General features: G+C 38.5%; 1 protein-coding gene across 2 annotated transcripts in view; it reads left to right on the top strand.

Annotated features, from left to right (window-relative positions):
* Positions 1 to 17,397, top strand: part of CFAP43 (cilia and flagella associated protein 43) — a 104,467-nt gene that overhangs the window by 53,582 nt on the left and 33,488 nt on the right. For both annotated transcript variants that reach the window (XM_055081317.1, XM_028481924.1), the window contains exons 17-20: positions 1,364 to 1,511; positions 3,991 to 4,092; positions 4,850 to 4,927; positions 14,003 to 14,128. In XM_055081317.1, coding sequence (XP_054937292.1) covers positions 1,364 to 1,511; positions 3,991 to 4,092; positions 4,850 to 4,927; positions 14,003 to 14,128 — 454 coding nt within the window. The remainder of the gene's footprint in view (positions 1 to 1,363; positions 1,512 to 3,990; positions 4,093 to 4,849; positions 4,928 to 14,002; positions 14,129 to 17,397) is intronic.

Raw genomic sequence — 17,397 nt, 5'->3', positions numbered from 1 at the left:
GGCCTCCCTTTCATAACATCTGTTGGAGGAGCACAGGGAATGAGGACAATTCTGAACAGCAGATCATTTTTAAAACTCCTATTTATCCCTAAAAAACCTGACATAGGTATGTATGTATCTGTAAACACATACACGTTTACTTTCCTAATTAGACTTTTCCTAGACAATATTAAATTATTTAGACTTTGCTTAGACTAAAATTAAAATCCTAAATAAACAGATATTAGCCAAGCATACAGATAATGGCCAGGGCATAGAGAACATGAAGGTGACACCCTGGACTTGAAATGTTACCTTGTCTGATCTGCCGATGCACGTCACTAGTCAATGTGCAATTCATTTCCACAAAAATACTATTTCACGGGGCCTCCTGTGAGCAAAACAATAATAAAACATGGCGTATCTCAGTGACACTGTGAAATGTTACATATTATGGAGATTCTATATCATAGCAATTTTGGTCACCACTTATTTCAAAGACCCATTTGACGACTGACTGTATCATCATGCCCATTTTATACGTGGAATCCTGAATAAAACACTAACCTGTATCTCACTATATAAATCCTAATGCATTCTTTGTAGTAAGGGATCATATAGCATCTCAGGCAACAGCAAACATGTGCTGGAGCCCTATTTACGGCAGTGAGGACATTTTCTTCCATTGGCAGTTAGTCTCATGGACCTCTGACTCAAAAAAAGTTGAGTTTGAAAACTTGGTCCAGCACTTGTGACCTTAGGCACCTGACAACCCCTCTAAATCATCTGTAACCATGTTATTCAAGGTGGGATCTGCAGCGCCTGTGAGCTTGTTAGAAATGCATGTTCTTGGGCCTCATCCAGACTTTTCGAATCAGAATCTCTGTGGGTGGGGCCCAGGAATCTGTTTTAACAAACCCTCCAGGCCATGCTGATGTGCCTGAAGTTTGAAATGCCCTGGTGTATTGAGTGGAAGTAATAATACTTTCCTGAGTGTGGGGTGGGGGCTATGAGGACTGAATGTGGTAATGTGGTTATATATGTGAAGCAGCGCAGCACCTACTATCTCTGAGGGTTCAACCAGAGCAGTGGCTCTTCTGCGCAATGACCGGGGCCGATGGCTACAGAGGGCATGTGGGGTAAGGGTATGGGGACGGTGTGAAGAGAGATGACCCCAGGGAGATCAAGAAGTTTGTCATGTCCTGGAGCCCATGAAAGTACTGTCCTCTAAGAAGCAGAGTCCTAATAACTACAGGGCACTGCGGAGAACTATTCACATATTTCTTTGCGTAGAAATGGTTAGGTATCTGGAAATAATACTGCAAATGTGTCTTTTTCACATTGTGATTTTGTAGCCTATGTGTTTTCTTTTTTATTAATATAGGCAGTTTGGAGGAAACTTAGCCAGTGAAATTCTTGAATATAGCCAGCAACTTTCAACTTACCTGAAGAACACCATGGACAAGGAGAATGATTATTTAAGTATAGCAAAAAAAGATTCTTTGGATTTGGGATCAGAACCTGAACATGCAGTTGAGTTTCACTTTAGTTTTCTTTCTCCTTCCTTCCTCCCTCCCTCCTTTCTTTCCTTCTTTTTTTTTTTATTTTTAATTTTATTTATTTATTTTGGCCACGTTGGGTCTTCGTTGCTGTGTGCAGACGGACTTTCTCTAGTTGCAGCGAGCGGGGGCTACTATTCCTTGCGGTGCACGGGCTTCTCATTGCGGTGGCTTCTCTTGTAGCAGAGCATGGGCTCTAGGTGTGCAGGCTTCAGGAGTTGTGGCATGCGGGCTCAGTAGTTGTGGCTCGTGGGCTCTAGAACACAGGCTCAGTAGTTGTGGCTCACGGGCTTAGTTGCTCCGCGGCATGTGGGATCTTCCCAGACCAGAGCCTGAACCCCTGTCCCCTGCATTGGCAGGTGGATTCTTAACCACTGCACCACCAGGGAAGCCCCTCTTTCCTTCTTTTTTCCTTCCTTCCTTCCTTCCTTCCTACCTTCCTTCCTTCATCAGATATCAGTTTTCAGTTTGTGGTTTTCTTTTAGCAGATATTTTAGTAATATTCCTCTTTATCCAGGTACCTCATGATTTTCAAAAAGAGCATGCACTACATTTAAGAGAAAATATTCAGCCTTTCTCAGAGCAATACAAATATCACATTTCAGATCTCATTTAAACCATAGTACAATATCTGTCTGGGCTTGCTTGAAAAAAAAAATCTACTACAATTCTGGCAATTGTTCAAACTAGTCTCTCTATACTTTTACATCACATACATTATTTAGGATGTGTCTAGCCAGAGAACATTTATTCACTCAATCATTTAACAAATATTTATCGAGTGCCTACAAAGTGCTGGACTCTGGGGGATACAGGCATGAAAAGATAGGAAAAGTTTCTGCTTTCATGGAGCTTACCTAATTGGGGGTTGGGTGTGAGCAGAGAGAGATAGATAAATAATCAAATAAATAAGAAAAAATTAGGTAGTAACAAGATCTATTTACCAAATAAAAATGGTTTGGTGTGATAATGTTTGGCTGGAATAGCCCCTCCACGGAGAAAGGCTGTGATCTGACTTAAAAGAAATGTGCCAATATATGGGGGAGGGGCAAGCACTCAGGGCAGGGGGAGAAAGAGTTTGGCAAGTTTGAAGACCTAAAAAAGGCCTGTGCAGCTGAAGTGAGCAAGGGAGAGAGTGGTAGGGGATAAGGTCCTGGAGGTGGGAAAGAAACAGGGAAAGAAGGGCTTTGTAAAGCAGGTAGCATTTGGACATAATTTTACACGTAATGAGAATCTATTAAAGTGTTCTGAGCAGAGGGTTTACAAGATCTTATTTACGTTTTTGAAATGATTACTTTCGCTGTATGGAGAATGATTCCTGTAGGGTACAAGAGTAGAAGCAGAGAAGGAGCTAGAAGGCTTCGGTACCAGTGATAGAGGTGTAAGAGTGTTGTGGAGAGGTGGTAGTTTCCAGGCAGTTTGCAGAGGTAGAGTTTACAGAACTTCTGATGAATTGGACATAGAGGGAAAGGGAAAGAAAGGACTCAAGGATGACTCCTAGATTTTTTACTTGAAGAACTATGTAGAAGAAGGTACCATTCACAGAGAAGGGGAAGACTGTGGGGAGAGGAGCCACTGTGGGGAGAAAGAAGGGAATCTAAAATCAGTTCCCTGGACTGAGCATGAGAATACTGTTAGACATCCAAGCGAGATACCAAGTACGCCATTGTTTAGATGTTCCGGGGAGAGTCTAGGACTCGAGATGTTGATTTGAGAGTCAAGGGCATATGAATGGAATTTAAAGCCATAAAACTGAGTAAGATCATCATGGAAGAGTGGATGGTGAGAAACAGAAGGGGACCAAGATAGAGCAACTTCTAGAACTCCAGAAGAAGAATTCAGGGAGGCAAAGGAGATTGAGAAGGGGCAGCCAGTGAGGTTGCAGGAGAACCAGCAGAGTGTGACATTCCAAACTCTTTCAAGATTTTTTGCTGCAAAGGGAGCACAGAAATAGGGTGGCAGCTAAAGGGGAATGTGGTGGTCAGTGGAGAGTAGCTTTCCTGGGACAGGAGATTCCAGAGCATGTTTAGATACTGTAGGGAAAGATTCAGTAGAAGGCAGAAATGGATGGTGCAGAAGGGTGATGGAAATTTTTTTTAAATGCAAAGCCTTCAAGAAGGAGGAAAAGATTAAGATCCTAAGCACAAATGGTGGGGCAGGCCTTGATAGGCAGCAGCATTTGGTCTACAGTAACAGGAAGAAGGCCAAGAGTGATCTGGTGAACGTGTGACCTGTCTGATCATTGCTGCTTTCTCAGTGAAAAGTGTGGCTGATATAAGCACAGAATGGAAGGAATAAAATTAACTAAACATTACATCTTGAGCAGGCAAAATGTTTGGTAGTATATTTTAAAATGCAACAAGTGAAGAGGGATTCAAAGCAATTAAATGAAGTAGGGTAGGAGGAGAACTTGATGAATTTTTAATTTAAGATATGTTTGTCTTCTTCTAAGATAAATGAGAATGTGAGGTTAAGCACTGACTCATTACAAGAGGAATTAGTCAAAGTTGATAATACGGCGGAAATTCCCTGGATACAACAAAAAAGCCAAGAGGTATTTATAAAACATGAGAGAAGTTTGAAATAATGCTTGGTAAGGGTGCCAAATAGATTAGTTTCCTGTGAAACCCCTTGGAAAGTTAGAAAGTGGAAAGAGATACTACTTGGCAGACCATTATATCGTATAAGTGTACCTTCCCTGAAAGCAGGCAAGCACACTAAACACGGCCCAGTCTTTTAGATTAAGTTATATCAGCTTTAAGTGCTGTACTTAGGCTAATACGAAACCCGAGAAAAGTGTCCAGGTAGGCCAAAGCAAACAATGAACTAAGATACCTCATGCTGAAGTACATTTGGGGGGATGCTGCAAGGTAGGCTTAAATAAAAGGGGTGGGCCCAGAACAGAAGAGACATTGTGGCTTCTGATGTGCAGAAAGGTGACATAGGTGGCAGCTTGTGTCTGGATTTAGCCTGCTTATCTAGTCTCACTCAAGTTCCCAATAAAATAGCAGACTAGTTTTCTGTTATCAACTGTTCTTTAATTTTTCACTAAATTATTTTCTTTCTCTTGGCCTTATCATTGACCTCAGTTCCAAGTTGCTTCAGTGGCCACTTACATAGTAGCAATTTAGACTTAAGCAAAGTATTGCAGTGGTATTATTTCATGTACACTTTATATTATTAGTCTAATTTTTTTCCTTATTTCTGTTTCTAGGGAAGTGCTATCTGTGTATCTAAGTATGTAAATATGTATCTGTCATCTCGCTATCGTCCCTGTTGCTTGTTTAAATGATGTACTTTCTCCATTCCAGGCCATCAAAAATGAGGTTAAACTGTTTTCCAATAAAAGGAAAGAGATAAAAAGAGGAATCAAAGCACTTGCTAAAACTGTAAGTGTTGCGATTCCATATATTAATACGTTTGGCCCTTGGCCTAAAATTACGTTTTGAACTTTATTTTGTTCAACCCAGCATGAGACACTACACCCCACTTTTTTCTCTGCCTGTAACCTTAGTTTTCTGGGGCACTTTAATAGGGTATAATTTTTATCATACGATAAAACATATAAACAGTGGTTTTCTTCCCTGTCTTCCCCAAATACTGTCTTTAATACTTATTTTTGTCAAAGTTATACATTTACATTTTTACAAATTAAATAATACAGAGTTACGTAATTAAAAATAATGTTTTGGGGGCTTCCCTGGTGGCGCAGTGGTTAAGAACCCGCCTGCCAGTGCAGGAGACACGGGTTCGAGCCCTGGTCTGGGAAGATCCCACATGCCGCGGAACAACTAAGCCCGTGCGCCACAACTACTGAGCCTGCGCTCTAGAGCCCCCGAGCCACAACTACTGGAGCCCGTGTGCCTAGGGCCCCCGTGCGCCACAACTACTGAGCCTGCGCTCTAGAGCCCCCGAGCCACAACTACTGAAGCCCGTGTGCCTAGAGCCCGTGCTCTGCAACAAGAAAAGCCACCGCAGTGAGAAGCCTACACACCGCAACAAAGAGCAGCCCCTGCTCGCAGCAACTAGAGAAAGCCTGCACACAGCAACAAAGACCCAATGCAACCAAAAATAAATAATAAATTTTTAAAAATGTTTTTCTAGCAGCACCTGCTCTACTTTTCTTCACTATGATTCCTGCAATCCTGAGGTAAATGTTTTTAGTTCTTTCAGCCTTTTTGTTTGGATATTTACCTCCATCTTTGTAATGGTCTTCTTAATACTGCTATTTCTTGATATTTCTATTTTGACGCTGGCTGTGGGCTTTCTGGTATGGAAGATGAGTACTCAGGTTCTTTTACATCCTCCACCACTACTGTATGCACATAAATCAATACTCAGTAGGTACACTATTATAGTTATATAAATATTCTTCAAAGCTGAGCCACATGGTATATTATGATTACATTTCCATTTTTACAACTTTATTTTTCCTGGAATTAATAATTGCCTTTGTTTTAGACTAAGCCTTTCTATTCAAACTCTCTCAAAATGCTACATACCTGAGGTAATCAATCTGTCAGTGCATTTTTGTGTGTGTGTGTGTGTGAGACCTCCCTTCTAGAGCTTTCTATCTTCCAGTGCTAGTCTACGCATCTTGCTCTCTAGACCAGGCACACAGCTGCTGTTCTAGGGACTTCTCTTGTCCATCTTCCTGGGAAATTGCCTCACCTGCCTCCTGAGTTAGAGCCCCTGTTTCCAGAGTCCTGTGTGTTTTTCTTTGTCTTCTTGGTGTACATCTTCCAGTAGCTTTCTAAGCAGGACTGCTGTGCAGACCCATACTTGGGAACATCATTTATCATGCAGCTGTGCTAGTGTCATTCAAATGTAATACAGTGTGAGTGGTGCCTGCCCCCTTGAGGTGTACAATGCTTTGGCTCTGTTCTTGAGAAAGGGTACATAGGAGGTACATTTTTTGAGACATGGTTTTTCTCAAATACAGTGATTTACCCTCAGAATTTTGAAGACTTGCTCCATTGTCTTTTAACTTTCAGTGTTTGCTTTAGATAATTCAATATCTTTTTGATTCCCAGTTCTCTAGGTTACCAGATTTTTATCTCTGGAAACTTACAGGATCCTTTCTTTTTCTCTGGTGTTTGGAAATTTTACAATATGCACCTTCATACCTTTGATGGATATTCTTGATTTGCTGGTGCAGACATACTCTTCACCTTTTTTCACCCTGCTCCTAGCCCCAAGAGGCTGGCCTCTGTGGATGGCATCAGTGAGCTCTCTTGCCTCTGTCTTCTGTTTGAGTTTAGACAGTGAGTGGCATCAGCAGACAATCAAGGGGCAGGAGAAGATAAGGTCAGGGTCTTTATTTCTCCAGTTTCCTCTCTGTGGTGTTATGAGTTGGCAGTGACTGCTAGCCCTCTCCTACAGCTACTGATCTCCCCAGGTTCTAGTAACCACTTCCCATCCTTGCCTTTCAGACCTGGGAGTGGTGATAGCATCCCGTGGTTGCTCGCCTGAGATGCTTTGTCATGCCTTGCTGATTTCCCTTACCATGCCGAATCTGTTTTAAAGCTCCCTCTCCCCATTTATGCCGTTTGAGTGTGTCATTCTGTTTCATACCAGGACCCTAGTTTGTTTGGGCTTTCTTTTCTCTTTCATGTGCTAGGCACTGGAGCACTTTTAACAAGAAACCTTTCTCTTTCAGGTCTGGGAAATGTTCTTTAATTATTTCTTTGGTAATTTCCTCCCCTTAATTTTTGTTTTCCTGATTACTAATGAGGTTGAACATCTTTTCATAACTCTGAAGACTGAATTTCCTCTTCTATAAATTCCCTGTTCATGTCCTTTGCCAATTTTTCTATCGGGTTTCTGGTCTTTTTCTTGTTGATTGTAGAAGTTCTTTATTTTTATTTTTAACTTATATTTTTTAATAATAATTAGCGTTAGCTAAGCTGTGATAACAAACAAACTCCAAAAATATAATGGCATAAGGATGAGAAGTTTATTTCTTCCCTATATCATCATTCTGGGTAGGTGTTCAGGTCAGCAGCTGCTCTGTTCCATGCAGTCATTCAGAGACCCAAGCGGACAGAGACTCTGCTGTCTCTAGCACATGGCTTCTAAGGTTGCCTTGCTTGATATCCCACTCAGCTGGAAGAGGAAAAGAGCATGGAGGCGTGCATTGGGCAAATCTGGAGGTAGCCCTTATTATTAGGTTGAACCACATGAGATTGCTGTTTTATATGGTTCAGCCCAATATACTACAAATATTTTCTGTTTTGTCTCAACTTTTATACTGTGCCTTTTAATTTATTTTTTTATATAAATTTATTTATTTTATTTATTTTGGCTGCGTTGGGTCTTTGTTGCTGTGCGCAGCCTTTCTCTAGTTGCGGCGAGCCAGGGCTACTCTTCATTGTGGTGCGCAGGCTTCTCATTGCGGTGGTTTCTCTTGTCGTGGAGCACGGGCTCTAGGCGCACGGCCTTCAGTATCTGTGGCATGCGGGCTCAGTAGTTGTGGCTCACTGGCTGTAGAGTGCAGGCTCAGTAGTTGTGGAGCACGGGCTTGGTTGCTCTGCGACATGTGGGATCCTCCCGGACCAGGGCTTGAACCCGTGTCCCCTGCACTGGCAGGCGGATTCTTAACCACTGCACCACCAGGGAAGTCCCTATACTGTACCTTCTTAAATGCAAAAATTTAAAATTATGATCCAAGTGTATTGATCATTTATAGCTTTTGCTTTATGTGCATGATTTTTAAAGGCTTCCAAATCTCACGTATTTTCTCCTGATACTCCTTTATTTCACCTGTAATTTATTTTTGTGAATGGATATGAGGTATAGATCTAACTTTATTTCTTCAAATAAATAGCACATTTCACCAATGCTTTTTATTGAATATACCATCCTTTTCCTGATGATTTGCAGTGCCTCCTTCATCAATCCCTGGATTCCCATGAATACGGAATTATTTCTAGACACTCTATGTTCTGATATTGAGCGTTGATCTTTTCCTTAGCCAATTCCAAACTATTTTAATTGCTATAGCTTTATAAAATGTTTTTATATCTTGAAAGTAATTCTCACTTCACTCTTCACTTTCAGAAAATGTTGGCCTCTTTATGCACACTTACTTTTTCATCTGAATTTTAAAATTAGCTTGTTGAGCTCTGTAAAAACCTCTGATTTGGTTTTAATTGAGAATAACTGCTTACAGTGTGATTTGGTGAAGAATTTATTTGCCATCTCTGAAATTTAATACATATATATTGTATATATTTATAAAATATATAAATCTTATATATTATATATTACATATAAATAAATATATATCTTTATTCAAATTTTTAACAAGTTCTTTAGTGAAGTTTTATAGTCTAAAAGTGACTTTATATACATCTCTTATGAGGTCTTTTGTGAGTGGAATATTTTCTATAACATTTTCTAATTGGATACTACTGGATATGAATGTTACTAATTTTATATATGACCACCTTGCTGAATTCTCTTTTTAGTTCTATTGCTTTGTCAATTGATTCTCTTGGACTGTCGAAGTAGACTGTCATACCTTCAGAATATCACGTGTCTCTTATCAATCTTTATATTACTTTATTTCTTTTTCTTATCTTATGGTAAGGGCTTCTAATGTAATAGTGGTCATTGACAGTGGACATGCTTGTCTGCTAACCTTAATGGAAATGCTTCTAACCTTTAAGTGTGATACCTGCTGTAGTTCCTGCTAGATAGCCTTTAACAAGTTAAAGAAATGCCATTCTATACCTTGTTTTCTAAGAGTCTTTTTTTTGTTGTTTTTTTGTTTTTTGTTTTTGTTTTTCCTAATAACAATGTTGGTTTACTCTGAGGGTCAAGTGAAATGATATATTTTAAAAATCTAAGAGTTTTTATTGTGAATTTTATTGTGAAATTTATCAAATGCCTTGTATTCTTTGTATTCCTCAGATAGACATTGGTCATTTTAAGCAGTACACCACATTCAATTTGCTAATATTTTATTTAAGAATTTTTTATTTCTAGTTGTAAATAATATTGGTCTAATTTTTTTGTACTTTCTTTGTTTAATTATGGTATCAGCATTATCAAGTGATTTGAGTAGCTTTCTACTTTTCTTCCCATTCTCTGGAATAGTTTGTATAGAATGGGAATTCTTTTCTTTAAGGTTTGATAAACAACGCCCTCCTCCCCTGCCACACACATATAAAACTATCTGGGCCTGATGTCTGTTGCAGAGTTGATTTCTTCTGATTGTGTCAAGTTCTTCTGTGGTCTTTAGTCTTATCAAGTTTTCTGTTTCTTTTCAGGTATAGATTTGATAAATTATATTTTCTTAGAAAATTGTCCATCTAAATGTTTAATATAAAATTATATAATATTCTATTTTTTAAGTCTCTTCTGATTTTTCAGTTATAGTTCTGTTTTATTCCTAATGTTGTCTGTTTATGCCTTTTATCTTTTTTCTTGATCACACTTTCCAACAGAATTTCTATTTTATTAACTTTTTTGAAGAAGCAGGTATAGTTTTATTGATTTGACTCTTATTATAAGAGAAAATTATACAGAATTTTATACCTATACATTTTATAAATTTAGGATTTGATCAATTTAGAATTTTATTCATTCTTCCTTGCTTCATTCAGGTTTATTTTTCCTCATTTTGTTACTTTTTTTAGTTGAAAATGTGGTTTATTTCCTTTTTTTTTTCTATTATGCATGTGGCCATAAGTATTCCTCTGAGTACCACTTTGACTACATTGCACTGATTTTGATATGCAATTTCTCATTATTGCCTAGTTGTAAATATTTCTAATTCGATTTTGAACGTAGCAACCAAAGGGTTTTCTACAAGAGTGTATGTATTTTTCTATTTTTAATTTCCAGATTGTTTTGTCTATTATTTATAGATTGTTTTGTATATCTTTCTGTTGCTAACTTTGAACTTTATTTCACTATGCTCAGTAAATAAAGCTTGTTGAGGTTATCTCTGTGGTCTTGTATCTGGTCTTTTGTGAGTGTTCCATGTGTTTGTAAAGAGTATTTATTCTCTGGGTTTTTGGAGGGGGAGGGTGGGTAAAATGTTCTTTAAATTCCTATTAGATCAATCTAATTTTGTTAGTTAAGTTAGTAAAGTTCATGTTTTTGCTATTTAAACTGTTTTCTAGGATATGATTAGCAGTTTGACAATTTATCCTTGTATTTTTATCATATGTATATTAGATACAAAAATGTACGTGACAGATTGCCTCAGTAGATTGTTTCTTTTATCCTTATGAATATTTAGCTTTGTCTCTTTAAATGTTCTTAACTCTCCATTTTGATTTTAAAAACTTTATTATTTTTTTATTTATTAATTTTTTTGGCTGTGTTGGGTCTTGTTGCTGCGCGCGGGCTTTCTCTAGTTGCGGCAAGTGGGGGCTACTCTTCATTGCGGTGCGCGGGCTTCTCATTGCAGTGGCTTGTCTTGTTGCGGAGCACGGGCTCTAGGTGCACGGGCTTCAGTAGTTGTGGCTCGTGGGCTCTAGAGCGGAGGCTCCGTAGTTGTGGCTCACGGGCTTAGTTGCTCCATGGCATGTGGGATCTTGCTGGACCAGGGCTCGAACCCGTGTCCCCTGTGTTGGCAGGCGGATTCTTAACCACTGCGCCACCAAAGAAGCCCCTTGATTTTTTATATTAATATTTTTTGCTGTATTTCCTTTTGCTAACACTTATTTACGTATCTTTTTCCATTGCTTTATTTCCAAGTTTCTTCTGTGCTCTAATCAGTATATAGCTGGATTGTTTTCTTTAAATCCTATCTAAGAGTTTTAATAGGTGAGTTTAGCCACGTTTATTATAATTATTGATATGTTTACACATAATTCCTTCCATTTGATTTTGGGCTTTCTGTTTAACCTATTTCCAAGTTTTTTTCTTTTTCCCTCTTTCCTATCTGCTTGGATTGCTTGTGCATTTTTTGTTATTCTTTTTTCTTTTTTTTTTTCAACTATTTTGGGAGTCATAAATATATTCTTTTTATAAAATTCGAACTCACATGCTTGACCTCCTATTTTTTTTTTTAATATCACCTGGTGCCTTCCTACTCAATGGTGTAGAGCACAGAAGCATTGACACCACCTGGGATCTTGACCCCATCCCAGACGTCCTGACTCAGAATCTGCTATTTTCACAAGATCCCTAGGTGATTATAGGCACATTAAAGTTGGAGAAGCTCTGGTTTAGCATGTATCATACCATATCTGCCCTCCAGATAAGAGCCCCAGTATGCTAATGTTGTTCTCAGTTTTTACGTTTTCATCTCCTTCTGCTTCCCCACTTTCTCTCATTGATACCATTTAGAATTATAGTTTAAATTGGTACCTTTAAAAACTCTTAAAAATGTGTAAATCTTATTTAGACTTAAGTCTTTCTGCCTACCTTCCCTCTGGCTTCAGTACGTCCTTAATAATCCTTTCAGAGAGATAGGTATTAGTGAACTTTCTGAGCCCCTGAATTTTTACAAATGACTCTACTCTATTTTGACCTCACACTTGAATGATGGTTTGATGACTATAAAATTAGAGATTCAAGGTTTTTCTTTCACTTAAAACTTTGATCCAAAGCTATTGATCCATTGTATTCTTGCATTCAGTGTTACTGATGTGAGTTCTTCTATTAGTCTAATTCTATTTTTGTGATACTCTTTTCCTCTTCAGAAATGTTTAGGATTTTGTTCCTTAGTTTCCCGACATTTCTTTCTCTAGACCTGGGCTGGCTCAACACTTGTTATACCCTTTGAATCTTGAGTATTCATGCTTTATTGTGTCTTTAAAAAATCCTCCCTCATTGTTTCTTTAAACATCATGGCTCCTGTTCTCTTTATTCTCTCCTTCTTAAAGTCATATTAGTAACAAGTACTTCTAGATATGTCATACATGTTTATTAATTTTTCTTTCACATTTTCATCTTTTTATCCTTTGTTACACTCAGGGAGAATTCTTAACTGACTTTTACAGATCATTAATTATCTTCAACTGTGTCCATTTTGCTATTCAGCCCATCTGTCGAATTTTTTTTTGTTTCAAAGATTAAACTTTTAAGTTCCATAATCTCTTGATTATTTTATGATCTAATATTTTGCATCCCTAGTTACTGTAAAATTCTACTCTTCTTGCTTAATTAACTCTCTCTTTGCATAACAAGTTTTCTGTTTATTGAATTTATTGTCTGTCTTCAGTGGTCTTGTTGTTCCCCAAATATTCTGTGATCCATTTTTATTTTCCATTTTATTGCATGCTCATCTTTTTTATTTGTTTAACATCTTTATTGGAATATAATTGCTTTACAATGGTGTGTTAGTTTCTGCTGTAAAACAAAGTGAATCAGCTATACATATACATATACCCCCATATCTCCTCCCTCTTGCGTCTCCCTCCCACCCTCCCTATCTCACCCCCCTAGGTGGTCACAAAGCACGGAGCTGATCTCCCTGTGCTATGCGGCTGCTTCCCACTAGCTATCTATTTTACATTTGGTAGTATATGTAAGTCCATGCCACTCTCTCACTCTTTATAATTGAAATTCCCTATTATAATTTCACTACACCAGTTCAGCAAGCTTGGGAAGAAGGTGTGTAGGAGATCTGACTTCAGCAGGTATTCCAGTCTACCTTTTGCTGAGCTCTGTCCTGGGGACCCATGGGGCCATGATGCATCATTCAGATCCAACTGATTTTCATCCTTCAGACTTTACAGTTTCCATGCTATTGAAGGATCCTTTTCTTCCCCCTCTTAACTGCAGTGTTGGATTTATTGATTTATTATACACTTTTTTTCCTCTTAATTTTATGGATTGGGGCAAGAAAGGAAGATTGTAAAGCCCATTCTCAGTCCATTTTGAAACTGAAGTCCTTATTTTTTTCTCTCATATTGTCTTTGTTGTTTTTGTTTATTTGTAAGGGCTCTTTATATTTTGAAGATATTAATATTTTGTCATATATGTTGTAATGTGTGCCCTTTATCACTGAATTTTTTGAAGCGATAAACTTTTAAAGATATTTTTATTATAGAAATGTTCAAATATATATAAAAGTGGAGGGAATAATAATATAATAAATCTAATCACCAATATTTTTTCCTCTATACACCATCCACTATCCTCTCCCCTGTTTTGAAAAAGACCCCAGATGTCATATCATTTCACCTTTAATTATTTAAGTATATGTGTCTAAAAGATAAGAACTCTGAAAATACTTAATAATAATACCAATAGCACACCTAAATATCAGTAATTCCTTAATATCATTACATATTTTTGTTGTTTTTAGATGAATGAGCTTTTATGGATTAAACCTTAAAAGCTAAATAAGCCTATAACCTAATTCTTTATTTGATAGTTACATTTAGACAAACAGAATATCTATTTTTTTTTATTGGTTGCTGTCTGAAGAGACTCAGAAAACCATCCCTTTAAAGTTTAATTCTTTGCTTGTCTCCATCCTTTACTATTGGAAAATTCAGATTCTGGACATGATGGAAGAAAATGAAGCAGTAGATAATATTGCAAAATTAGAGCAACAAGAATTTGGCCTGGATCTTGAAGAACTGGAAAGACTCCATGATGAAAGTGAGGAAGAAGTGGCAAAGGTATGGAAAAATCTGATTTAAGCACCATAAAGGTTTAATAAAGAAAGTAAAAAGAAAATAGGAAGGAGAACTTTTCTAGGATAATGCAAATAAAACAAACCTTTTCCAGCGTGATGTGAATACAGCAAATTTAGTGCATACAAATGGAATGAGTCAGAGAATTATTGAATATGGGAGTCAGGGGAAAGAAGAACATCTAGACCAGCCAGACATCTGATGTTTGTCTCTCCCCCATGACATTAATGCCAACCATCTTCCACCATATATTTGAATATTTTTAGAGATCTCCTCAGCCACCTCATACCAACTTCAAACATTTTTGGTTTAGTAAGCCCTTTCTTAATTAGAGTTGAAATCTTTCTCCCTGTACTCACTGATTCTTCTACTCTTTGAGCACCATCTCTATAGCCACTGTGAAAGTGGTTAGAGAAGACTAGGAATTACCATGTTTCCTAAGTATCTTGTCTAGGCTAACTATCCCAGCTCCTATGATATCATATACTGTAATCTTAATAGTTTTATTATTATTGTAGTTTTCCTCTAATTTCGTTTTATTTCTGTATGGCACCCACAAAAGAACTTTAATTATTATCTTTCCAGTTTAGAGAAAATCATAAACTGAAACCTCCATTTTTCTAGGTACTGTACTTCTATTAATTCACCCTTCGCACTGTTTTTTGGCAGTTACAACACATTGCTTACTCGTATGGATTTTATTTTGGGTAAAAGCCTTAAGAGTGTTTTACACCGGATGTTCTTAAGCAATCTCTCTCTCAACCTGCACAGTACATTTGATTCTTTGAGTGTGCAAGTATAAAAACATTTTCCCCACTGAACAAGAGAATTAAATAAAGCTGGATATAAGGACATTTAAGTGGATTATAGTTGGTTAAACAACTACACCAAAAAGAGACTTGTTATTTGACTGATGATTCTAGAGAGAAATCTCCAATCATGTGCCCCAGGACTCCGTCCTGTTAAACATGTTTATTAATGACTGGAATGAAGATGTGAAAATGAGGCAGATCTGTCCAAATGGTAAATGACATGAGGCTGAGAATGAGAAGAAATATATTAGATAACAGAATTAATACCAAAAGTACCTCAAGGGACTAACTCAAGGAGATAAAATTCACCTGGATGTTCATTCGCCCATCCATTCATTCTGCAACATTTATTGGTGAACACCTGTTACATGCCAGGCACTACTGTAGGTGCTGGGGATACAATGAATAATACAGATAGGTCCCACCCACATGGGGCTACTGTAGTAGAGAACAGAGACCATAAACAAATCTCTATATATTATATGATGGAAACAAACCAGATTCGATAATAGATGTGGGGGATCTCCTTCTGTGGTCAGAGAAGACAACTTTTAAAGAGGGGACCTTTCAGTTGCAAATTAAGAGAAGAGAGGGAGCTGGCTATACAAAGATCTGAGGAAAGAGAATGTCAGGCAAAGGGAACAGCAAGAACAAAGGCTGTGAGGCAGAAATTGCTCAGGGTATTCCAGGGCCAGAAAGGCCAGAAAGGCTGTAGCACAGTGGACAGGAGAGGGCCTCACGGAATGAGGTGGGAGAGGTAGGCAGAGGCCAGCTCTGAAGCCCTTGTATGTATGTGAAGAATATGGCTTTTGTTTTTAAACATACAACAGGAAGCTATTAGAAATGATCCCTTTTTCTTATTATAACAGATAGACACCAATCTAGGGGCTTTTTGAATGTTATTTGATCAACACAGCAATCCAAAAAGGTAGGTTATTGTTTTCCCCACTTAAGGAAACTAAGGCTTAGGTGCTCGAGTCACTTGGCTAGGAGCCCACAACTTGTTTCTGAGCAGGTAAGCAGTCCTGGTCTGCCCACAAAGCTTCTGGCTCATCCTCCTCGGCCCTGGCCTCACAGGCCTGGAATGCCACCTCCTATTCTGGCACCAGGTCCTCCCAGCCCATTCATCTTGATCACTCTAAAATGAGTTGGGCTTCGGTGCCTGCCCCCATCCTCACCCTCTCATTGCTTTTTTGTCCAAGCTCTTGTCTGACCACTCGGCCCCGTGAACCCGCTCCTCTGGACTGTTGACCTACTGACCACTGATGAAGCCACTCTGCTCACCTGACCCCCACCCTGTGCCTCTGCCCCAGATGCCCCCATCCCTTGCTGCTTATCAAATTCCTGTGCATCCCTCGAGGAGCCTCCTTGATCCTCTGTCGCGCGCTTTGGTACAGAGAGGGGCTCTTCACATGCTCATTTCCCTCTCGTTGTTTAGTTTTCCTGAGCTCCGGGCTTTTGAAGAGATATCAGCCCTAGATTGGGCATGATAGTAGAACCAGACAGTCCAGGACAGAACAGTGTTAGCAGATGGCGCCATAAATCCACCTGGGAGCAGAACACTAACCCCTGGGAAGAGCTAAGGATCCCAGCCCTAAAGGGACCAGGCTACTAGCCCACCCTGGCCAGGATCTCAACAACAGGGCAAAGACCAAAGCCCAGTAATGACCACCTAGACACAGTATTAGCATTATTCTGGAGGGACTGATCAAATAGCCTCAAGAGTAGCAAGGGGAGGAATGGAGGAGCCTGGGAATCAGGTTCTGACAATTAATATGCCAAAACAGCTGTTTAAGAAAAAATAATTTAATACTACAAAGCTACAGTAATCAAGACAATATGGTACTGGCACAAAAACAGAAATATAAATCAGTGGAACAGGATAGAAAGCTCAGAGATAAACCCACGCACCTATGGTCAACTAATCGATGACAAAGGAGGCAAGGATATACAATGGAGAAAAGACAGTCTCTTCAATAAGTGGTGCTGGGAAAACTGGACAGCTACATGTAAAAGAATGAAATTAGAACACTCCCTAACACCATACACAAAAATAAACTCAAAATGGATTAAAGACCTAAATGTAAGGCCACACACTATCAAACTCTTAGAGGAAAACATAGGCAGAACACTCTATGACATAAATCACAGCAAGATCCTTTTTGACCCATCTCCTATGTAAGACTGGACACTATAAAACTCTTAGAGGAAAACATAGGAAGGACACTCTTTGACATAAATCACACCAAGATCTTTTTTGATCCCCTTCCTAGAGAAATGGAAATAAAAACAAAAATAAACAAATGGGACCTAGTGAAACTTAATAGCTTTTGCACAGCAAAGGAAACTACAAAGAAGACGAAAAGACAACCCTCAGAATAGGAAAAAATATTTGCAAACAAATCAACTAACAAAGGATTAATCTCCAAAATATATAAACAG

Source organism: Physeter macrocephalus, chromosome 20, assembly GCF_002837175.3.
Source record: "Physeter macrocephalus isolate SW-GA chromosome 20, ASM283717v5, whole genome shotgun sequence".
Lineage (NCBI taxonomy): Eukaryota > Metazoa > Chordata > Mammalia > Artiodactyla > Physeteridae > Physeter > Physeter macrocephalus.
Note: the sequence above shows the minus strand (reverse complement) of the source record. Positions and strands in the feature narration are given on the sequence as shown.